General features: G+C 42.7%; 1 protein-coding gene across 2 annotated transcripts in view; it reads right to left on the bottom strand.

The window, feature by feature from the left end:
• Nucleotides 1–25,763, bottom strand: part of LOC131474213 (adhesion G protein-coupled receptor A1) — a 134,689-nt gene that overhangs the window by 37,690 nt on the left and 71,236 nt on the right. The window contains exons 13-14 of one of the 2 annotated variants that reach the window (XM_058651976.1): nt 2,801–3,011; nt 2,151–2,359 (exon numbers count right to left, since the gene is read on the bottom strand). In XM_058651976.1, coding sequence (XP_058507959.1) covers nt 2,151–2,359; nt 2,801–3,011 — 420 coding nt within the window. Of the gene's footprint in view, nt 1–1,378; nt 1,966–2,150; nt 2,360–2,800; nt 3,012–25,763 lie in introns of those variants that run through there. The other variant, XM_058651977.1, reaches the window with a different exon arrangement.

Genomic DNA, 25,763 nt, shown 5'->3' with positions numbered 1-25,763 from the left:
ACACTCAAGCAAACAGAGGTTCAGTCAGTTATATGCATTCCGACTAAAAAGCCAGAGGAGAGTGATTCCATGTGAAATTCGTCCTCAGCCAAGACAAAAACACTGTTTATATCCCAAACTGACAGTTGCATTGGACTGTTACGTGTACACACACACACAGTAAATAACACACACAATAAAATTGTAAAAGGAATGTGCTTTGTGCCTTTCAGTCAGTTCAACCCTCTCCACCCACCACACCACACAACCCCCCCCCCCCCTTCCTCCACCATGATCTTGTTGCATTATTCATCTATCAAAGCTGTCATGCTTTGTGAGTAACCCTCTGTGAGTTTGTCCAACATCACAGATGCACCATGAGATGCAGACAGCTGATATAACAAGGGATTTAGCAGGATTATTCGGAGGCAAGGAAGGTGATACAGCTGTTTATGTGTGGATGCCACTGCCTGGGAACACCACTTCACCACTTCACACCCAGAAAATGCGAACATGGCCATCACAGCAGCTGTGCATTCTGGTCAAACAGACTTTGCAACTTGTTACCTTCCCTCAGGGAAACCGAACACAGGGACAGTGTGTGTTTCTCAGTGGTTTCACTGTGCTTCATTACAGAACCTCGTTATTTCCAAACACGTTATTCATAATGCTTTTGCTTTCAGCCACTACATTGATCGGGAATTCCTCTCAGTTTGATGTGCAAGAGATTATGCAACAGGTCCAGTACTTGCCGAAGCCACCCAAAGCTAAACGGGTCATGGTCGCACTGTAAAACATTTCATTTGAGGCCAATAGGAGAATGATGTCACAAGTCCGTAAATAATGGTCCTTTTCTCGGGCACTGCAGAGACCAGGCGGGTGTGGTGACTGCATTAGTAATCGCGCAATCTCCGGCGCACATTCAAAACCACACAGCTTGATGTCTGTAGCAGCTCCCGCATCATGAGTATGACTGTACCTTTGACTTGTGCCGGACGTGTGACGAAGTTCAAAATCAATAATGCGCCGCCAGGGTAATTTGGCCAAAAAAAAAAATCGCCGATTTCGGTTTATTCTGACAGTCACAGTGTGTCCAGTGACGGCGCGCCTCCCCAAGCCCCGTGTGTGACAGAAACAAAACACATGCACAATGACAATCTGACATCTGCTCTCCATTTGACAGCAGCTTAGTATTCTCCACAGACACCCCAACTCACACCCCGTGCCGCTTTCCCTCCGCGTACTCTTTCACATTTCTATGCGGCTTTTTTTTCCCCCTCTCTCTCTCTCTCGCTCCATGAGCCAGCTCGTCTCCACACCAGCGGCTTCGTTAAATATGCAGGTAAAAGCACCGACATCTCAAGCACAACACTTTTTTCATGCGCCACTGAGAACTGACCTCCCAGTCTAACGAATCCCACTCTTCGGTAAACATCCGGAGGATTTCTTTTCATCCCAGAAAAAAAAAAGCGGACCAGGCGCAGCGACTCTATGGAGCGACTGAGCGATGCGATGCCATTGCGCGGTTGCTGCCGTTATCCTCATGAAATCAATTTGAACCGAGGAGCGTCGTCAGCTGTGGAAGGCATCTCCACGGCGTCGAGACCAAGTTGAGCGACGCGACGTTTCACAGTCCAACATTATTTTTTTTTTTTAGTTTTTTGGTTCGCTCGTCAATGGTTGCATCCACTTAGCAAACCACTTGCGCTCGGAGGCAAATCGGGCTCCTGACATAAGGCGCTCCTGCTCCTGAGCATCGCCTCTTATGCAGCTGCTGTGCTGCTGTTCGGGGAGGAAAAAAACGTGGCGAGATACAACACACGCAACTTCTTATTTCCAGGATACAGGGGTGGAATTTAGCGTAGCGCATAGCCCACTCCAAAAGCCAATAAATCCCTGCAGCACATCCGACAAGTCCCTTCCCCTCTGCTGAAGGGGCAACAATAAAGGAAGCTTTTAAAGGTCCCTGCATGAAGTGATTCTTAAAACACGTGACTCCTTTTATTCCATGGTGAGGGGGGTGAAAAAAAAAAGATGCATTTAATCCCAAAAAATATGCCCTAAGCAGTGGAGACACTTTGAGTGTGCGTGTGTGTGAGGTGGTGGTGGTGGTGGGGGTGTATATGCTAAAATGAATGAATGACACTGGTACCACACAGTAGACTACTCACCATTAGCACAGCAAAGTTATTGTGATGGGTGCAATGAATAGTGGTCGTGTTGCCCCCGGAGCCTGTTATGTGGCAGCCCTCTGCCCTCCAGCCACCGTGTCCATCGAGCAGGTCAAAATCCCAGTAGGCTGCGGTGGGGTCTACACCCAGCGCGAAGTGCCTGAGAGCAATAGTGACTGAGTGCACGGCGCTCCCGAGGCTGCACCCATCTGCAAGCACAACAGCAACACATCCAGTCAGGGAACCCAAGTGGAAAGTCTGTGAGTGCCGTGGCCAGAGAAACATGCAAACTCCTGTGTGCACACCTCACATACGACTGCGCACATGCAGACACCACACGGGTGTCGCGCTGTCGTGGACAGACTGACGCGTGAAGTGATGTGGATCAACTTCACTCTCAAACAGGAACCCTTTAAGGATCATGTTTCCAATAACTGGATTCATTAATGAATTCAAATGAATGAGCAAAGAGTTTTTTTTGTGTTTTTTTTCTTGCAGCATGCACAGTTTGCAGTGACGCTAGTCTGATAACATGTTGCGCATAACAAATTGTGCGCGCGTGTGTGCGTGCGTGCGTGCTGGCATGTAGTCGGCAGCAGTGGACAGCGTTGACATCACACGCATGATGATAAAAATGGATTTCCTCTTACCTAATTTGGTGAAAGCAACTGGTGTTGAAACGCTCCTGCGCTTCCCATCGTCTGCGAGATTTGACGAATTCCCCGTGCAAGGAAAGAGTTTCCCATTGCGAAACACAATGAACTGCAGCTTGCAAGTGGAGTTATCAACAGATTGCAACGCAGAGGAGGGGAGAGGCGTACCAGCCAGCGGTAAATGGATTGAGGCGACTGCCACCGAGTTCTGCGGATGGAACAAAAAAAAATAAGAAAATAAAATACAGCAAAATAAAACAATAGAATGATATATCCGAGATGCGAGAGGGTTAAAAAAAAAAAAAAAAAAGAAGAAGAAAGAAAACAAAGTCCGGTAGAAAAGCCTGCCAAATTGTTCTCCAGGAGGGGAGGCGACCAAACACAGACCACAAGTGACCAAGGGAATGAGAATCACGTTTGAAGCGCTCTAGTGCGCCTATTTGGTCAGGCTCCCTGCCGCAGAGGTGGAAATGGTTCTTACCATTTCAGGTTGAGGGCACATCAACACTGCAGCTTGATTTAAAGAGACAACCAGTCTGACTTTATCTTCTTTTCAACGCCTATAAACACCACAGAACCTCAGTTCAAAAAAAAAGAAGAAAAAAAAGAGAGACCTTCCCTGAAAGGATGTGAGGAAAAAGAGGGAATGAAGAGCATCCAAATTGTTGTTGTTTTTTAATTGCTGTCACTGCAAACGAAAGCCCAACAGCAACATGTGCAGCCAAAAAAAAACAAAAAAACAATTGCATCCTTCTGATTTTTAATGACCCGCAGCGAAATACATTTTTACATGCTGAACATAATTCAATCTGTGCAGCCCTGTCCCAAGACAAATCTTATGGTTAGGGATGCAGGAACCTTTCAGTTCTTAGTGAACCAACACCACGTGGATGTTGCTTAGGGGGGGGGGGGTGGACTCACAGGACATGGCAGCACTCAGCAGTGGCCAAAAGATCAAGTTTAATCATAAAAATGCTCCCAGAGTGACAGCGTCAGCATGTGAGAGCAACATGTGTGGCCACTCACTCAACATCATATCATCCTTTTCCATGCAGGCTTTTATGTGTTCGATATTTCACACATGAAAATACACCACAGTGTAAAAGCACACACACACACACACACACACACTAACCAAAGTGTTCTTCATTCAGAGAAGAGCTCAGTGTCCTTCATCACCATATGAAACACAACAAAGACTTACGAGGACATGTTCCAATGATAGCTTGCGTTACTGGCGCACTTCTCACATCAAGAGCAGATTTCTAGGAAGAAGGAAACAAGCTGAGGGTGCAGACGGGGACGCTGGTGACGTGACATCTATTCATAACAAACACATGGATGGTGTGAACTCTCCAGATGAAGTCCATTTTCTTCGGCGCTCAGTCTCGTGCGAGAAGATCAGCACTTTTAACCCAGAGGGGAGGGAACCTTCCTGCCCAAGATGAATGTGGATGCCCATAAAGTGCCCTTACAGTTAATGAGGAGCTGCTTCGTCAGACATTCAGCACAGTCGATATCCAGGAGGAAAAATGGCCAAATTTCTTAATCAAGTTCAACAAGAGCTTATTTGTCCATTCTTACATTCCACGCGCTGACTACAGTGAAGTAGCGTCCGTAGCATGTGAGTCGTCTCATGACGACGGGCTTTCGTTCTGATGCTCCCGGCCGTTACAGTTCATTCTAAATCGGTGACAAAGAGCGACAGTGCGCTTAAACACATTCCCTTTACATATATTGCTTATATGCTGTATGAGTGGAGCAGGAAGTGGTTCTAAAGCAAAGGCTTTTGTTAGCTATTAGTTTCTGTATCGACTCCCTCTTGCAAAGCTATTGATTGTCATCCTGTAGAGGATGTGGACGTGAATGGCGGGGAAGCCATGCACTGAAATCTATGCTGCATCGTTTCCTCCCTCTGAGCCGCTTACGCTCGTCCTGTGGGACACAGACATCAGAGGTGGAGAGGGAGAGTGGAGTTGTGCCTTAGTGGCAGTCGAGAGGGTTAAAAATGGCTCTCGCGCGCTATTCTAAGGGTCCCGGCGCACGCGGCGAGCATGGCTGGCAGGTGACCTCCATCCCCCGCGGAGGTGTTTTCAAAGCGTACCTCTCACAGAAAGAACTCTTCTCTCGCGCACTTGTTTCTTCATCTCTTTCTACATCTTTTATCCTCTTTTATGTGGCGCATCAAAGGGATTTACAGCCCAGAGGGTGCGCTATAAGCCATGTTGTGTACAATGTCCCTTTATAAGCTATAATCGGTGTTCCTCCAGAGCACAACTACATAGCTACAGTTCCCCAACCCCAGCACCCACGGGGACCTGACACTTCAGAGTTGATTTAGCTGGATGTACCTCAGCTGTCTGACTACCTTCAAGCCCCTCCCTTGCTAACAGGGCAGCATGCTGTAGCCTTAGTAACCATAATCACACGCTCCCATCGTTCTCCTCTTCCCTTCCTTCCTTTCTCTCCTCACTTCTTCCTTTCCTCACAGAGGGCATCCAGGTGACTGTCAGCCATCACCTCCTATTTCAGGCTGTTCCCTCTTGTCCAACTTCCTGTCTCTGTCCTTCTCCACCTGCTCCTTGATTCTTGATTCACAGCTCCGCTCAGCAGAACCACACAACTGCCTGCAGGGCAAAACACAACAGCAGTCTTTGACCCAGGGCAAAACATGGATTTCACAGGTGGAGTGGCAGCTACTGCTAAACTTGATAAGACAATGAGGTGCAAAATATTAAAAAGAGCCAATAATTGTTTTTCTATTGTAGAATCAGCCATAATTTAGTAAAAAAACTAGACTCTGTGCCTTTGCAGATATATCTGCACGAGAGGTGAATTTATTTATTTGCACCACGACAACAACGGGCAGAGCTACGAATGAAATGAGTTAAGCTCAGAGGGCATCTTGATGAGCTCGGCCCCATTTGAGGAGAACTGCTGACAAACACCATGGAAGATTTGCATATACATATTTTGTGCAGACCCGTCAGCGCAGACGGCGTCGAAGACACAAGGACCATGACAAATAGGTGGGAGACGATTTACTTGTGGTGTTTTTGAGTGTGGAAATAAGTTTGTTTGTTCAAGAGCAACATTAGGAAATCCTCCATACACCATACAGCTAGTGGAGCCGCTATTGTGTGAAATAATTATATTCACAAAAGGAGACAATACATCACAAAAAAAGCTAGGAGAGCCACGGCTGCAGCATTAAACAAAAAAGGCATGTTCCGATGGAGCGTCATGTGACGGCATTACTTATCAAGAGAAATTAAACAACGTCCAACGCGGTTGCCATGCCGACGAGAGTCTGCTTCCTTCCAGACAGGTTGTGTTTGGGTGGGGTGGGGCGGTGGGTTTGAAGCAGATTCGAGGCGGTTTGGAGAGAGAGAGAGAGAGAGAGAGAGGCAGAGCTGTTCTTCAGCTGTCAGCCGCACTCTCCTCAGTCAGCTGACTCACAGTGTCACATCACAGGGCTGTGCCTTCACACACACATTCAAGAGGCTGCAGCAGATGGACAGCATTGTTTGATTAAAAAGGCGCCGTGGATTAGAAATTAATGAATTCATTGTGTTGTAAAAGCATAAAATATTTGCTGCAGGCTGATTGAAAACGAGCCAGCAGGAGCTCAGTCTCCGAGATCGTAGAAGGGAAACTCACAGATTTGGAACATCCATAAATCCAAATAGAGTAAATGACAAAATTCCCACTGACCCTCTCCATATCCAGAAAAGTATTTGAAGAATTTGTCTCATCTGGCATCAGGAGAGTGTCCTGATGTCAATGTAGCCAACATGACCAGTGTTAGTTTAAAGCAAAGGTCATTCTTATGACTGAAGTGCAGGACATCTCCAAAAAAGGCTATATTTCCATGCAGCACTGTTATCGTGATAAGAAACAACTTGGAATAAAAAAAGAGGGTTTTAGTTTCCCTCTGACTCATCTCCCATTCATTATTAACGGCTCAGTTCACCCTAATCAAAAAGGAACACATTCCAGCGTACTGTACCACTGCATCAAACTACGCACAGTTTCTATTTCTGTGCAGCGACTGCTTCCTGTGAAATGTGAGATTGTACCACTCTAGTAATTCTTGGATATGTGAATTCATCATCAGCAGTGAATGACACAGTTTATGGGAAGCACACTCATTCAAGTAAAAATGTTTGCATAACTGAGCAATGGGTTGCTCGACAGGCTTGAATCCTGATCGGTGACTTACTAAGGGCACAAGAAACAGAGGAGTCACAGCCTGGGTGAATCCAGACCAATCTGCAGCCACATCTGGCGAGGACCCCGATTTAGCCAACTTTTTCCCACTTGTGCTCTCGAGGCGGGTTTAACAAAAATGCCAAATATGAAGCGATGTCTAGCAGCTTTTACATACATCCAACATGGCGGGCCACCGGAGAGCAGCTGTCTTTTAATTCGACTGTTGCTCCCGTTTCAGCGACTCATGTTCAATCCCACATGAGATTTAATTTGCAGTGAGGCTAGTGGAGTTAGGGAACTAAACCAGTAGATTAGACAAACATCTTGGCAACCGTTAATACAAGGGACAACGCTAGTGTAGTAGTGATTCTCACAGCTTTGTCTCATTATTGATTTTTCAGTTTTAACTGTTGCCCAAAACAATCCTTGCTTCTTGGTAACATGTGACACAGAATCGGAGGAAAATGTTTGATTATTATTATTATTTTCTTCAAGGAATTGGGAATGTAATCCTCTCGTATCAGAGCCACGTCAGTCGCCACACCTGTGCGGCTGTACATGTTCCTGTGATTCAGATATAAGAGAGAGAGTCGTAGGATTATATAATTCTGTAGGTTTATGTAGTATTATAATCGTACTCGAGATTTCATCTGTTAATAGAACCAATGAAGCACACGGCAGATGTATCGTGAAATATTATCAGTATCAGTCAGTACTGCACTTAACTAAAGTATATTCAAAAATACATTTTAATTGAATTCTTACAGACAAAAAATTTGCTTTTGCAGTCTCCAATCTCTAAAGTGATAACTAGTTAAATTAATGTGAGGCAATCGGTTTTTCCCCTTCTTTTGAAGGTCGGTACCTTAAGGAAACGTCGATTAGTCGAAGGTGTTGATTAAATAGTCATATTTTCAATATTAGTGTTGTTAATCTTTGACAGTGAGTAACTGATACTTGAAGCGCATGCTTTTGCCCCGTGCTCTACATGCTCCCGGGTTACTGACCCAGCACACTCAGTGGTTAGAGTGCAGATTGTAACAAACAAAGGACTCCTTCCTCACAGTCTTCTGATGCACTTGGTGGAAAGTGCATGAGAAAACTAAGGTACGTACAAACGGGATGTCACTCTGCATTTGTGTTTCAAATGTGAAACGCACGCTCTGGCTGTTTCGTCCATTCTGGCTGCGAAAAGAAACATAGTGGCACAAGACGGCAGCGTCCGTAAAGCAAGTGAAAAAACAAGTCATGTAAAAGGTTTATTCTACGGCTATGACAACCAAAGTATTTTCAAAGTGATTATGTCCCTCTCCTCAAGCAACTGTGTGGTTCTTTTGGAGTCTATCCAGGTCACGCTTTACTATCACAATGTTTTCTCACCCAAGCTCACATTTCTTATGTTTGATTGAGCTGCAGGGCAGGAAGATACAGAATTAACGGCCAGTCATTTGGTGCAGCAGTAAAGTGGCAGTGTTAGCGGTGCCCGCGAGGTGATACACAGTCACAAGCACACGGCCCCGTCCTCTCCGTTTGGACTGGCTTAATGGATAAACATGAGTTCCTCCTTGAATTTAGCAAAGATGTGGGATTTCTGAAAAACAAGAATGTGACACGGCCAAGGTCCTGTCGAGCCTCTAATTCATTGAAGGATTTCTCATCTCGATGGTCTCGTTTCAGACGTTCAGGAATAACGACACCTTGTCCAGTCGCTCGTGCCAAAGTTAGAACCGGAGCTTTAACTAGAAAGTGAGTATTCAACTTGAACAACATTTAAAGACAGGGCGGGTAGAACAATTGTAGTCGCGTTGGTTCTTTTCAGATTGCAATTTGAGATTTGGCTCAGAGGTGAAATGAATGTGAACTGGTGTGTGTGTGTGTGTGTGCTTCACAGATTGAATCGTTCTATTACATTTCAGTTGCGATTTGATTGTCGCCGTGTGCATGATGTTTATGACAATCTCTCAGTTTTGGCTAGCCCGAGACAAGTATTGATCCCACAAATGGATGCCATCAAACACACGTCAAAATGATGCCGCAGAGTGGGCCTTCAAAAACATCACACACGTGCACACAATCAGAGGTGAACCGAGACGTGTACCTTGTGTCTTTTACATGATGTATGGTGGGTATTAACTGATACTAACGACTGTGGAATTTTGTTTGGTCCATCGTATGAATCTGCATGACTTTACAATTTCCCCATCACAGTGGCAGGGAAAGGGGGCAGAAGTGAAGGCACATGAATATGCATGCTTGCGGTGAAAGGGGTGTACAGCGTGCTACAGTGGGAGACCACGACCACTCGTCTCCAGCAAAGATCAAACCCTTAAGATTTCATAAGACGACAAAACCAGATGTGATTTAATTCTTTACGTTATCCGATCAACCCGCAAGAAAGGGGTCTGCGCTACGCGTTCATGCGAGTGCAGCGACGCAAGGCGGTCGGCACTGAAGACGAATCACAGCGAAGAGAAAGAACAATGCGCTGGAGATGAATCATCTGCACGCACACAGCTTAATGGGGTTCCTACAATCCCATCACTACAGTTGATGATGCAACAACATAAACGCCCCCCCCCCGTCCTACAGGACAAACATGACGTCCATTACACGTTAAATAGCAATTAGAACGTTTAAAAATGCAAGAGAAGGTATTGTTGGGATTGTCTAAACACCCTGTTCTCTCATATTGTACTTCTACACAACGTCCTTGAGCATTGGCAGGGCAAATCTAGCTGATCTGGGGGAGCAAATTAAAGCACAGAAAAAGAGAAGCAGAGTGCTCTATATTTATGGACTCCTTTTACCATATTAATCCCTTTCCATTAATCCTTCAACTGCACCAAATAAAACTGTAATGGCTTTGGTGGTCATCTTTATCTCATAGGGCAGACGATGAACTCACTGGCAAAAGTGACAAACTCATTCCCAGGCTACAGGCGGCTGTTTATTATGCGCTTATATAGGTTGTTTTTGTGTGTGTCTTCTATTACTGCATAAAACTGGCTTTATTAAAATTCTAGCCTGTGTACATTGAAAGTCAATAAAAAAAAAAACCGTGTGTCTTTACATACTGTAGTTTCACTTGAAAGGGATGCTTACTCGTAATTACTAAGTAATAACAGAATTTGTAGCTGGCTTCCTTGCAGAGGAGGGTGACTGCAAGACTTCACAGCATCAAAACTTTCCCTCCATGGAGGAGCGTGCCATGTGTTTCCATCACGGCACAGTTTTGGTAGAGTGCGGTACGTTTTGGAATGGTAAAGCTGTCGGTCAGGCTTGTGTTTTGACAGCACCATCAACAACAACATCGAATGAGACACAACAGTGCATCACAGTTACATTAGAGCAGTATACTTATGTCATTTCCCATGTTCAACCTTTGTTTATACTGTAAATATCAAGCTCATACTGTGTATATTCTGCAAACTGTCCATAATGTACATTCTACATTCTATTTTAACAATGAATATATATGTATAAAGAGTATATATATATATATATATATATATATACATACATATACATACGTATATACACACACATATATACATATATAAATATACAGTATATATATATACACATACATACATATACATATATATATATATATATATATATATATATATACACATACATACATATAGATATATATATATATATATATATATATATATATATATATATACATACATACATACATACCGTACAGAGCCGCACACTGTTCCACTCGGTGGAAGCACAGTCACTGTTGAATGAACAATTTGATATTTGAGATATTTTGAGTAAAGACACAATTCTAAACAAAAGAAATCGACTTATTTGTATGTATATAATGCGTCTTTTGATGTTTGTGCATAGCTGCTGTTTGGTATTCTACACAAGCTCCCCAGTCATGGATATGTTGGAGAATCCAAGACACTAGCAAGCGTAGGATTGAGATTTAATGGAGCGCTCTTGTGCCTCAAAAGCACACCCCTTTAATCGATCTATTGAAGCTTTACCATAGTCAGCTCGCTCTAGCCGTTCCGCTTTCCCCCCCATCCCACTCCATATTTTGATCAATGAAGGTCCCATCCATAGTTAAACCCCCCCCAACCCCCACAGCTACAGTGGGGCCAGAAGCAATTGACTTGTGTGTAGTGAAAAAAGAGAAGGAAGCTTGTATTCCATAATCAGGGCTAATGTGAACAATAGGGCAGGCAGCAATGATGGTGATGGTCATGATGGGAACCTCACTTCTCTTAATAAGATGAAAAAAAAAAAAGAAAAAGATAATGATCAGACCTTATGTTGAGCAAAGGCAATCCCTAGAGATCTACTCTTGATTCGTCAGCCAATCTGTTAAACAGAGGTAATAAGCCGGTGTCAATCCACTGCCTGTTCAGCACAGTGGCAGCAGTACACTGTTGCCTTGAGACACATGGTAATAGAAGTGAAGTGAATGAGTAACGTGCTCATGTGATGCGGAAATATATTCAAATGCAGTAACTGATCTACAGGCAGTCTTCAGTGGATTGATCATTCCCTGCTTATCTTATTTTGAGACATACACCGTTTACATATACATGTGCAGTAGCTATGCATCATCGGTAGGAAAGCCAGAAAGCGGCCTACAGGTAAATCACACTATGGCTTTAATCAAAATATTCTGGTTGGAACCATATTTGCCTGATGTTACATTTCCCACATTGAAATGGCCCCTACAGTATTGTTTAAACCCAATTTAAATATGAAAATCAGTCTGATCCAGATTAAAATATGAATCACAACAAGAGCAAATTTGTGCAGAATATTTTACCGTCATTTTTGTGTGCTAAAGAAATGTTACAGAGTGTATTTAAATAGGTAATGGACATTTTAAAGCAATAAATGTTTGATAAATGAATCAAAATGAATCATTTTCTTACGCAGGTGTTATTCAGTCAATCTTAAGCGGATGGAACAATTCTGCAAATTCATTTTGTGAGCCAAAAAGGATCGATTGTGTTTCTGTGAATTGCTGAAAATGAAAACTGCAAAAAGTCACATTCACAAAATTGGAAAGAGAAACAACTTTGACTCAAAGCTTTTCCTGCTGTCGTCCCACTGCATATTACCGAAATGATGGGGGACACATGATTTGGACGCAGGAGAGCTAACTCGGGCCAAACTAACAGCAGCTCATCCATCTACTGACTGAGCGCCCACTTGGCCCAGATTAGCATCAGACAAGAGGGCGAACTTCAAAGATTCTGTCTCAAAAAGTGATTAGCTGGGAGCCAGCCATGGTACCCAACAGGGACTTATTAGCCACCCCACTTAGTGTACACATTGACCGCAGAGAGACAGAGACGGATAGAGGGAGAGGGAGAAGAGTCATTCATCAGAGATTTGTTTCCACCGTGATTAGGAAGCAAGCAAAGTCACGGTGTTAACAACCAGGCGACCTTTGTCTCGTCTCCCCCTTTAACATGTGTTTCACGACTCAACAGTCATCCCTGATCCAAGCCTTGGAGAATCTAAAAAGACGGAACAATTTGAAGTGATTCCTTTTTATCGATATGTGAGCCAGTTGGTCCATGTAATGGATGATTGACCTCTTCCGTCTAGTTTAGAGGTTTGAGGTCCATTTCACCGAGGCGTACCTCACATTCTTCAAAAACTTGATCTCTTTGAAGAACATCGTTCAATAACAATTTGATTTGTGCCCATTAGGTATTGTTTACTTGAACCGCTCAACAAAAGGTCTTGACTTCCATGGGATTCCATTGGCACTGATAAAAAAAATAAATACATATTCCTACCAGTAATGCTTCCGATTACAGACTGCAAATTACAAAGTACTTAATCAGCAAATATGGTGCGTTAATTAGTAGTGATGCTGATATACAATTAAATTGCTTAGGGTATGATTTGAGTAACACTGCTGTACCATATTTCAACGTTTATATTTGAGAGTTACCCTGTGACGTATAGGGATGGGTATTGATAAGATTTTTGCGATTCCGATTCCATTTTCGATTCTGCTAAACGATTCGGTTCTTTATCGATTCTCTTATCGATTCTCATTTGGAAAAAAGGAGAACAAACAGGTCTATTAGAATCAACTTTAGTTCAGTTAGAAGTAACATGACTTTACAAACTGTCTTGAGGTATAATAATAATAAAATAAATATTCTTGTATGTAGAAATTAACAACATACAATACAAGATAAGTTATTCTGTGGCAAATACAAGAATGGCCAGTAACATCCAGTAACATTTTTCTAATAGCCAGTGACGAATTCAGTCAAACTCAATGGAACTGTGCATTATTACAGCTATGACGTACAACAAACTTTGTCACTGTTCGGTGACATTCATCTACCCTCGCCTGGGTCATAGCTTTCCCTGCCTCCGTGAAAAGAGGGGCTACAGGTAGACATGCACTGCCAGCCTCTGAGCCAGTCAGCCCCTTGTCACGGTCATTTTCTAAATTAAATGCAGAAGGCATTCATTTAATGTTAACTGTTAGTAATAGCAGGTTTTACAACGAGGCAAATGGCGCTAACATGATAGGCAGTGTTGTTACCTGCGGTATTAACAGCAGAGGAGGACATGCTAACGTTGCTGCTGCTGCTGCTGCTGCTGCTGCTGGGTTGAGAATCACTCCGGAGCGTATCGAAAACGCGACATTCATTCAAAGTTATCGCATGCTGTGTGCGCAAATGTTTCTGCATATTGGTAGTATTTCCTCCCGTTGATGAAATCTCCACTTTGCAAATATTGCAAGTTACCCTGTTGTCACCCTTTCTCGTGAAATGTAACCACACTTTCGAGCGTTTGTACCGCTTGGGTGCCATGTTGCCGGCTGCACTGCACTGGACGTCGCTACGCACGTTGCGTACCTATCTTGCGTAAGCTACGCAACGTGCGTGGTGACGTCATTCGCGCCCGCTCGGAATCGATAAGGGAATCGTTTGCAAAACTGGCAAACGATTCCAAAGAATCAAAACAGTCGGAACCGGTTCTCAACAAGAACCGGTTTTCGATACCCATCCCTAGTGACGTAGCCAATAAATACTTTTCAAAGTAAGTCAAATTGAGGAAAAGTAATATCCATATGAGACTCAATGTCAGATCGATCTAATTATTACAATATTATGGGAAATACTAATTCAACCCCATATAATACCTCTTTTAAGGAGCTGATTGCATATATCTCTTTTACCAGCTTAAATAAATGAGCAGTTCCAGCAGAGGTAATCTCCTTTACTTTCACTGAAAATGGGAAAGAGAGCACCATTATTATACTGCGAGTGTAAAGGCTTTTTGTTAACCAGCTTTTCTCTGTAATTGTTATTAGTTACAGGCAAGGCTGTAATTCCCACCGGGGATGTGGGAGAAATGTCACCTTACTTTTCAATATTCAATATTTGTCCCTTTTACTTTTAGCCAATGTTCTCTTAAAGTCTCTCTCACACACACACACGCACCATGAGTGAAGCACTGAACGGCTAAAAATGTTGATTTCTGAGTGGCCTTCACTTATCACAATCCCTGAGATGGACAAGCAGGAGTCAGTGGCCTCAACTCAGTCTGAAAGTGATAAAGATACAACTCAGAGCCACCTCCCCCCAAAATACCTTATCTATATAATATTCTCCTAGTGCTAGGATTAGAATTAAGCACGTCATAGATAAGACACAAGAGCACAGTGGTCAAAAAGACATAATTACAGCTTTATCTATCAAAAATAATGAATGGACAGTGTTTACCAATTTACACATTCAGTCCGATTCATCGTCTTACCCAAGGGCACAGTGTTTGGACTCCAGAAAGCAGGGATCAAACCATCAGCCTTCTGGTTGGCGGACTACTCACTCTACCTCTTGAGAAGGTCACACATCGTTTATATCTTAATTAAACTACCCGATAACCATGTTTTCAGGCTCTTTTCTGACCCATTCACTTTAGGTTGTGTTGAATATATTTAATTGTAAAAGTATAAAACTGCAGTTAACAGGAACAGGTTATACATATATATGTATATATATATATGTGTATATATATATATATATATATATATATATATATATATATATATATATATACACACATACACACATATATGTATACATATATATATATATATATATACATATACACATATATACACACATATATATACATATACACATATTTATATATATATACATATATACACGTATACTGTATATGAGAAGATAAGAGAAAATACATTATTATGCTCCATCAGTTCACCATTCACACATCCTGTATACATAAACAACAAAAGTGTAGGCAGACTTGGCAGTGAGACAATGAGGAAACAGCTCAATAAGGCCACAGCGGTGACTGAGACACATCTCCCTCAAAACACGCTTCTTGGAAACCTGCAGCCTCCAGGGGGATTTGAATGAGAATGGATGCTCGACAACGGCTGGAACCAGCCAGACTTTAGTTCCACTCCAGGGACGGACCCGGCGCTCTGCGTCAGTGCAGAAGTAACTTGCACATGAGCGCAAGCACCTCCGGTACGCCCTAGCCTCAGAACATAGATGAAGGTGTGAGAGTGAGAGGCAGAGGGAGGCAGACAGCGATGTGGATGATGTGAGAAATTAAACGTGTGACACAAACTATGGAAACTCATGTGTATGCATTCTGTAGAGGTGGTGCAGGAGAGGCGGGTGAGACTTGATAAATTAGCTGGTTAAGTGAAAGTACTTCCCACCGCCGTTTGATAATCAAAAACTACAAATTAAAAATATAATATTTTAGGTACATGCATTGTCATAGTAGTCATAAAAAAACCTTCTTTTATGTATTATGTTTCTTTTTCTTTTTTTTTAATTGACATGAAGTAAATGATACATAAAACCTGGATAATGTTCTGGTGGAAATTACAGTCAATTACTGACATTACAGAGATCTTTAACAATAAATATATAAGTAAATGACTTAAGATTGAGTCATGGGAGCAATTTGCAGGAGGTGTCCCCGCCTCCCCTCTCCGGTGAGCAGCAGATATTCAAAAGACATCTCAATTGACACTGCAGTAACTGCCACAGTTCCCTATCTCCAGGACGTTCCACCTTATCTCCATGACCTTCCATAGACACCCCTCATTCCCCAGTCCCGGGGCAGAGGAGAGAGAGACAGAGAGAGAGACAGAAAGAGTGAGAGAGAGAGAGAGAGAGAGAGAGAGAGAGGTGTGCTGAATAATACACAAGTGACTCATGCAATCCCAAACACCATCGACCTTTGTTGGCTTCCCATGGGAAGTCCAGCCCAGGTCTGTAGCTTCAAGACATAACCTTACACTCTCTGCCATCCATCTCTTTTCTTCAAGGCCAAACTGTATCACATCTACCTTCTCATTTATTCCTTCCAACACTGCCAATCCAGAACACTCAAGAGGCTCAAGGACCCACAAAAATGCCCCCCAGAATCCTCCAGTGTGTATAAACAGGCGCTGTCAATCACTGTGCCTGGAGGGGACAAGATTTCTGTTGGTGCCAAAACCACAGAAAGATAAGTACACAATTCACACCAGCCCTTCTGAATCGAACCCTAGTTCATTTGCTCGGACAATCCGGTCATTTGGGGAGATGTGAATGCGCAACCAAACTCTGAGGCACGTCAAAGAAGCTAACTCTGGTCCGCCTAAAAGCGCAGGTCTTTGTGGGTACAACGCAGGGCATTGTGGGTAAACACACACTGAAAACGACATGACAACTGACATTTAAGGGGCTAGGTCTGTACTTTACAGCAGAGAGCATTTCAAATCAATATATATGTAGATTGTGTGTTTACAATTTGTAGATGATGATGATTTTATCCATATACTGACTTTTTTCTGCGACTGATGTGGAGGCTTTGGCAGTGGTCAATGCATGTGTTTACGAACAATAAATACTTCCTTGTATAATAATCATGGGTGGCATATTATAATTATAATGATAATAATAATAATAATAATATATACTTTATTAATCCCCTTAGGGAAATTATTTCTCTGCATTAGGGTTAGCCTGACCCATCCTAGAATTAGGAGCAGTGGGCTGCCAAACTGAGTAGCGCCCGGGGAGCAATGGGGGTTGGGTACCGCTTTAAAACTTAAAGAACTCACTGGAAATAATGAAATTGTAAAGTAAAACAACAAAAAAACACAAAGTTACAGTTTTTCTTCAAACAATGCAAGTGTGTTCAGTTGCTCTCATCACATATCTTGTTTTAATCAGAACCTCAGTATTAGGATTTAGGTCTTAAAATATCTCCCTAATTTTGTTTAATTGACATTTTTCCTGCAAGAAAAGAAAAAAAAATGCTGTATTGGCTACAAAATGCTGACTGAGAGAATTTGACCATACCCAAAATGTAATCTGGTTTAAAGAGCTACTGTAATGCCTTAATTGACCCATTTAACTGGGCAGAACATCAGTAATACTATACCACCGCCTAGTGATGATAACCAAAGTCAAACTTGCAGTGGGAGGAAAGCGGCCTTGAAAATCCTATTCAAGTAAGAAGTGAATAAGAAAATCTATGCGCGGACCTGGACTGAATGAGAATGAGGGCATTAAGATAAATATAGAACAAAGACACTTTCTGTGGAAAAATCAAGTTATTTCTCATCCTTCCCTCGCCTGTATGAAACCCAGTTCATTTGCAGAGCTTCTTTCACAATTAGCGCTACCCCGCACAGCAAGGACACACCTTCCACTGTGTGCTGTGCATGCGTGCCAGTGTGTTATTACGTTAATTGTCTGCTTACCGCTGTGGTGCGACAACAGAATGTAGTGTTTTTCTCTGCTACACCATTCATGGGCTAGAGTAGAGGTTTGGCTCCTTGTTTGGCACTGGCTTACACCCCCCCCCCCCCCCCCCCCCGTTACATGACCCCCAGGCATAAGGAGCTGGAAACAAGTTCAGGTGGATTTCTTCGCGTGTCCTCATCCTGTTTACAGGAGCACACAACACTGATTAATGGAGATAATCAGATAACGGGTTTTAATGAATAAATTATGACTGCCTGGATTGGGAGGCACTGGATTTTCTTTTTTTTGCACTGGCAAATAAACAAGATTTGAATGAGTGGATAAATGAAAGTCGCGACTACATGCTGAGAAAAAATACTAAATATGTGATCCTGAACTATATCAGTGACACAGATCTCTCTCTCTCTCTCTCTCTCTCTATTTCTCTCATGCAAACTCACACTCACACACTGGAGGATTTTTCATCAAGGTCACTCAGGTGCTGCAAAACAACAAGAGCATGAAATCCTTCACTAAAGCTTGAATACAATTATGTCCCACATTCACATTGATTGAGACAACCTGGGGGTGGACAGACTGGCTTTTGATGGGGTACTCGGCAGTATCAAAAGTTTGGTATCATTTTCCATTACAATAGCACAGTACATCACCACAGCACGGCTGCATGACACTGCCATGACGTCGTTTCATACACGACACACACAGACTAGTGTAAAAAGCAGTTGTTTTCATGTGCTGAATCATTCGAGTCAGTTCATTAAAAAGATTTGTTTGCAGAATCGCTCAGTACTTTCCCGCTTAACCGAAGCACAGACGTCTTAAACATTAAGATTTTAGAAACGTCCTTGCTATATGTTGGAGATGAACGCATTTCTTCATTTTTAAGTCTGAGCTGAGACAAACGTTAATAACTCATCACCTGGAGCAAACAGTCTTAATTGAAAAGGTTTCGCCGAGGTGTGAGCTGAGCCAAAAAAATTCAGAGTACGCTTTGAGTGAGTTACTGGAGTGCACTTCCACAGATATGAGGAGCAGGAGCGGGAACAAGGACCAGTGGAGTGGAGGAGGAGAGCGGGTGGTTGGTGGGGTGGGCATCAAGGCAGTGGTCCTTAAAACAGGTTCATATTGAACCATTAAATTCACCATTAGCCGCTAACAACACCCCCCTCGCTCCAGGGCCTTTCTTGAAAGAGACAAGGGCGAATCAGAGAAAAAAAACATTGTATTTAATCCGTGCAATTATGGTGCAGTTAACATTAGCATCATCTCATGCCACTGCTTCCAAATCACATCAGAGAGGAGACACAGGTGGAGAGCTAAAAGCCAAATACTGCAGCACAATTTTGTGATGAGGCGACAAGCGAGCGAGAGAGAGAGAGAGAGAGAGAGAGTGAGGGAGTGATGTGGACAGATAAGAGTCTTGATGAGAGTGGGCATGGTGTGAGTTTGTCTGAGGCTGTGTGTTTGTATGCGTGACTGTGCACGTGCAAAGGCTGAGAGGATAAGTGCACACTGGGCGACAAGGGACAGGTTGCATCACCATAAAATGTAATCTATTAAAGCTTATCCCCGACAAGTTTGCCACATCTAAATTAATCTGAGTTTGCCAGGCCCTGTTCTATTTCCAGTGCTGCTGCACCATAATGGAATATGACAGCACTTGACCCGAGGAATGAGGAAATAAGAGAGCTCCATGTCACAGCGCTGTGTCACTTTCATACAGTCACTTGTTCCACAAGGACACAGGGGAGTCGGCCACTAAACAATGTGCACCGGATTAAAAGAATGCATTTTTACAGACACACTGGTACAGCCTTTCATCACAGTAATATTAAAGCATAGATGTCACCATTCTTCCTTTTTATCCATGTACCTACCGAGTGAACACATCATTTACAGTTTCAGATTCAGGAGAGTCCTACGTCACAGCTGAGAGTCCAGGGGACTGAAATCGAATAGGAATTCGATTCCGAATCAAATCAATCCTTGTAACCGGTACAATTTCTTCTACTTGTATAGTGATAACCTGTCCATCATCGCTGCATATCGACGTGGTTCGACGTGGAATGTTCTCAGACAGACTTGAACAATAGGAGCTTTCCTTCATCCTTCATCATACTATTTGCCTTCTATTCAAATACAGCGGTTTAGAAGTGTCGGGTTAAACTATTCATTTCAAATCATAGTTGTTGTTTTCTCCCGTAATGTGTTTTCAGTCAGTTCCATTCATTAAGCAGAAGACCTCCCACGTTACCGTTGAGGTGATTGTCATGCTGATGTTAATAACGGTATTGGTTACACAACTTTTAACTCATAGCAGCCTCACAGTCTGTTATGTGACTCAAATGACAGCTAAGCCAATGGACAACTTCAGAATCATGAAGTCTCGCACACCCTCACTGCTCGATGATACATGTAGACATCGGATATAGATATAGAAAATAGAAACCCATAGAAACTGTCTCAGATGATGTCTGTTTGTGTGCAATCGCCAAAAAACCCAGTTCCTAAAAGACACACACACACACTCACGTCCTCCCCTTGCAATCATCCTCCTTCACTGCATCCCACTCTGTCAATCTGCCATGCAGCGGGTGCCTTGAAAAAAATAGAAGCACCAATAAGGCGCGTGGCTTGTTCTCCCCCTGTAGTCCAGTGAGACTGGCTCTGCTGATCCATGCTCCGGGCTTTCAACAGTCAGCTCCTCAGACCACTGTGTGTTGCCAGCAGCAAACAGCTCTAATGATCACCCACTGCTGCTGAAGTGGAGCCAGGGACATGCAGGGACAGAAAGACCCATAAAAACCACAGTGCATACACTGACAGAGGAGGGGGGGGGGGTCAGATTCTTCTGAAGCTTGTTGAGGGCCATCTGTCTGTCATCCACAGTAATCATTCCATTTAAATTCAAATGGAGAAGATCTTTACAGGATGGATGCGTCCCTTAGAGCGGCCTCCTCCTGTGAAAACATATTTTGCATTGATGTATTGCTGGTGCAGGCTATTGTGCGTGATGACTCAGTACTGGACTATTTTGCTCCATATACTCTCCTGTGGCACAAACAGAAGCTTGGGATATGTGGTGAGAACGGCAACCTAGGCTTTCTCAAGGATGGATATATATATATATATATATATTAAAAAAAAAAAACATTTTAAATTCACTCTCCCTCCCTCATTCATGCTTTATTTATGTCTACCTCTGTCTCCATCTCTCACCCTGTCTCTTCCTCTCACTCCCCAGAATTTATAATTACCCTCACCTTTCTCTGCCTTTCGCGGTTCTTGCTCTAGACGCCTTAATTTCTCTGCCTGATGGACTCTGATTGTTTCCACCATCTGGCTCCCCTCCTCAGTACCTCTTATGCCTGCTTTTGTCTAAGTAAGGGAAGGCTTTTAGTTCCTTATCAAACGTTCATGAATTATGAACATCTATTGTCCAGTGGCCCGGTCAGAAATCTATCTCACTGTCTGCCGGCCTCTCTGTTATGAAAAAAAAGCAAAGAAAAAGCCAAGAAAGGAACGGCTCTGGAGTCCAGTCAGAAACACAGTGTTCTGTGGAACCTGTGGAATGAATTATTCAGGCTGCTGTGACCCCACCTGATGCTGAACCTGCGAGTGTGACGCACATAAAGCAGCCATCCACTTGCCAATCCTCAGCGCAAATGCTCTACAGGTACTGAGAGAAAAGAAACAATCGGCAGCACGGTGCACCAACGGACTCTGGGCCAAACTTTGACCAAGAGATCTAAATGTCGCCTAATTACAATCAGAGACCAAGCTTTAACCTTTCTATTGCCTAATAAAGCTCCTTTGTTTCATCAGAGAAGCTCTATATCTCTTGATGTACTCCAGGTGTGCACTGACTCTTAATATAAATTGTATATACTGTATATTCTGATTTAACATGTGGTATTTTTTTTTTAATACTCTTGGGAAATGACTGTTTTTGGAATGCTGAAAGAGGCAGAGTGGAAACACGCTCACACTGCTGGTAGCGCTACAGGAGAAACCAGTGCCATGAAGAGGACTGTGGCCCCTGCTCGGTGCACCGTTTCGTTCCAGCGTGAAACATTTTGGCGAAATTTCCAGCAGGTGTTCATGCTGCATCCTTACGGGATGACGCTGGCTCAAAAACAATTGGATAGATTTCAATTTGGTTCAGGCGTTTGGCTTCCCAACAGGAGATTTTTGCAATTATTTTGGTGTCTGTCAGTGAGTTTTTAATCTAAAAACATTATTAGGATAAAACATTTACAGACACAAACACACACACACGTTTCTAATCTAATATCAGCAACAACAAAAAAAACTATTTCCAACAGCATCTTTCATTTTAGATTTAATCAGATAAAGTTAATTTGCCATTTGCTGTGCACTTCGATGCTGATCATGGGAAAACATTATCTACTTAACGTAAGAATTTGTACTGTGTTTATGTACTTTATTTCAATTGCAGCCATAACATACAGTAAGTCTATCAGCAGTGCACTAAAAATCATATAAACCAGTGTTCACTGAGATTTTATAGGAAATCTGGGTCTGCCTCTCAAAAACGTTGTTTTGGTGAGTGTGTGCAATTCTTGACACCCAGAATTCATGACAACGTGAGAAAGGCTACACTGCAAAAACTGATTTTAAGAAAGTAAAATAACCCTAATTTCTGGGGAATTGTTTCTTGTTTTTTTGCCTGAAAAGTAAAATAATCTTGGCAAGCAAGTTTTGCGCTAGAAACATAATCTATCTTAAAGAAAACTTTGACTTTGCAAGATACTATAGCTTATTTTAAACTTTAATTTCCAGTATCAAGCTTAAATTGTGCTTAGCATGAAAGAATTAGTGTGCATGCCAATATAAGAAATTCTAAGGTTTAAGAATTAAGCTGACTTTAATTCTTAAGAAAGGAAAACAGATTTTGGCATTTTTTTCTTGTTTTAGACACATATACAGGCTAGTTTTAAGGATTATAGCTATGGGGAATTTGCTTACCCCGTTGGCAATCGTGTTTGGAAATATCGTTTAAAATAAAACATTTCCTTTTACAGTGCTGTTCCATTTGTACAGCGCTTCTATGGTCCTTACTGTAGCACCTTTCATTCAGGCACAGTGTTAAAACGGCATCATTTCAGCTGGTGGGTGGGAGCAACTTGTTAGTGCCGTTAGTCTGTTGTTTCAATGGTGGGAGGTAAGATGGAACAAAAGAGAAACATCCTTTATGTGGCAAATAACAGCAGAGCTTATCAAAAAGAAAATGTGGTCTGCTTTTGCACACGACAACACACACAAACACACACATAAAATACCTTTTTTTGTGTCTGCAGTAAAAATTGGCTTGGCTCGCCGTGCACCAATATTGGTAAGTACCTAAGCAGCATTTCACTGCATCAACTACAGCACTGGCCATTCAGCGACCTTATGTCATCACACAGTAATGGAGCAATATGGCAGGGAACAGTGTGAATGCAAAGTCAGTGAGCTAATGAGAGGAGATGAGCTGCTGGCATTTACATTCAGCCCATTGCTTGTTTTAGGTTTGGAGTCGGGCGCTGTGCATAGAGAGCCGTGAGAGCTCCAGTGGGGATTAGTGGAGCTTGGAGTTGCTTATGGTCTTCAGGAGAGCACAGAGCTGGCCTCACGCTGGTTTTACACAGCTGGGGAAAAGGTTATACACACCAGAGCGTATGAGAGAGGCATGAACGGTAAGCTCTCAGCAGCAAAGACAATTAGAGAAACTCTACCCTTCCTCTCTCAGAAAGGATTGTCTCGCAGGTGTTTTTGCATACGCTTTATTGGACTATTATTTGAATTTGCGCTTCCATTTACGCAGATGAATTAACCATTCCCTGGCCCTTCCTTTAAGAACCATTATTTTCCCACTAATGTCACCAAGACACATTTCTATATATTTATTGTAATTTGGTAATGACTGTGCCTCAGATCTGGCTTTTAATTAGCAGCGGGGAAGTTAATCACACTGAATGTGATTTGGGTTGTTAGCAGATATAGCATTAGAGACAACAATTCAATTATACTACATAACAAACATGGACATCACATTCAGTAACATCACACCTGACATGGAGACAGGAGAGCATGAGCAGACAAACGGAACAAGTAAAATCAGGTCTTTGATTAGGGTCCTAATCCTAATCCATGTGATTATTTACTAGTCGAGTGTTTTTTTTGAACAGGCTAAACATTCTCTATTTAGACAACATCTCATATAACTACAGTACATGATCTCTGCCGTAGACTGCATGAGCACTGACCCACACGTGGCTGTACGTGGGTGACACACTCAAGCACGCACATACAAATGCATGCATCTGCCGTACATACATACAAAACTGTGCAAATAGTCGACTTTTTACCCCCGTCTAATACGTGTGTGAATTGTTGGGAATGTTCTCCCCGTGTGTGCGTGGGTTCTCTCCGGGTTCTCCGGCTTCCTCCCACAGTCCAAAAACATGCAATGTGGGGATAGGTAAATTGGACACTCCAAATTGACCATAGGAGTGAGTGTGAGAGTGAATGGTTGTTTGTCTCTATCTGTATGTGGCCCTGCGATGGACTGGCAAACTTTCCAGGGTGTACCCCGCCTATCGCCCAATGTAGCTGAGATTGGCACAGCGCGACCCTCTGGCGGAGGATAAAGCGGTAGATGATGACTGACTGACTGACACTTGTTCTTCGCGCCCTGATTTGTTCTTTGCGTTGTGGTATTTTGTTTGAGATTCTGACCATGGGCGTGCCTTAGGAAGCTGCCTGCTGATTGGCTACTCAGTTTTGAAGTGAAAGCTCAATGGACCAGAAGTGGTCACAGGCTTGGAGTCGCTGTCCGTCTGGAACTCGTTCCCCAAGTTTTCCCCGTCGACATCCGACAAAATAATTGTATCTAATAAAAGTAAAGAGTTTAGCAAGTTTAGAATCTGACAGACGTTAAGATACTTTTACAATTATAAGCGACTCCAAGCCTGTGACAGTGTGCTGCCACTCCAAAACTCAGTAGCCAATCAGCAGGCGGCTTCCTAAGGCCCGCCCATGGTCAGAATCGCAAAGGACAAATCAGGGAGCACAAAGAACAAAGTGTAGTATCAAACAATAAAATACAATATTTTTGAATGATTAAAATCGATCATTGATTTGCTTCTTAAAAAGTGTTGACACAAATCTAATCCATATGTCTGTGGCTCCACACAAATCTCAGTTTGGGCAAGTCAAAGCGACATACTGTATACTTCCACGGTGATTGGTCCTCTTACATTTAAAGGCGAAAACAACAATAAACCTCCTTCACCGAAGTCCTTGTCTTTGTTCGAAAGCTGCAGTCAAACACACTGGGCCTGATAAGACATTAATATTCAAGGCCTGTGGAGTAGGATCAGTCTCCTCTATTATAATTACTGCTGTCCACTGCTGCTCCACATCCACAGCAGGCAGCTATTAGACTCAACCGAGTCAACATGTTAGTCATTCCAATGCTGCCATCACTAGAATCAGAAGGAATCTGCTTGGGAATATGTAAGCACAGGACGGATATGCGTCCCAAGAAACAAAACAAGTTTGAGATTTGTTGTGCAGCTGTAAACACAGTTACAGAGTCTAATTTGACACTTTTCAAATGCTTGCATTGTTACCCAGACATAGATTTATAGCAAACCAGGGACTTCTCATTGCCTGTAATAAATAATAAATAAAAAGAGTGTGTACCAGACGACACACACACACAGGGGCATGGTGTTAAATTGAATTTATAAAAGCAGGCCTTGTAAAGTGTGGTCTGCATTCATTTAAACATTCACTGATACCTATAGTTTGTTTGCTTTTCCCTGCGTCTCCCAAACAACTATTTTGTGTTTTGTTTACTTGATTCACGTTGCATGTAAACAAAGGTGCAGAGACACAGAAGAAGCTCATTAACTGGACCAGGAGTTTTGGGGCGAGCTTTCGTCTCACTAGATACGGAATGAAAATGAATCTGATTCATT

Source organism: Solea solea, chromosome 15 (genome assembly GCF_958295425.1).
Source record: "Solea solea chromosome 15, fSolSol10.1, whole genome shotgun sequence".
Taxonomy (NCBI): domain Eukaryota; kingdom Metazoa; phylum Chordata; class Actinopteri; order Pleuronectiformes; family Soleidae; genus Solea; species Solea solea.
Note: the sequence above shows the minus strand (reverse complement) of the source record. Positions and strands in the feature narration are given on the sequence as shown.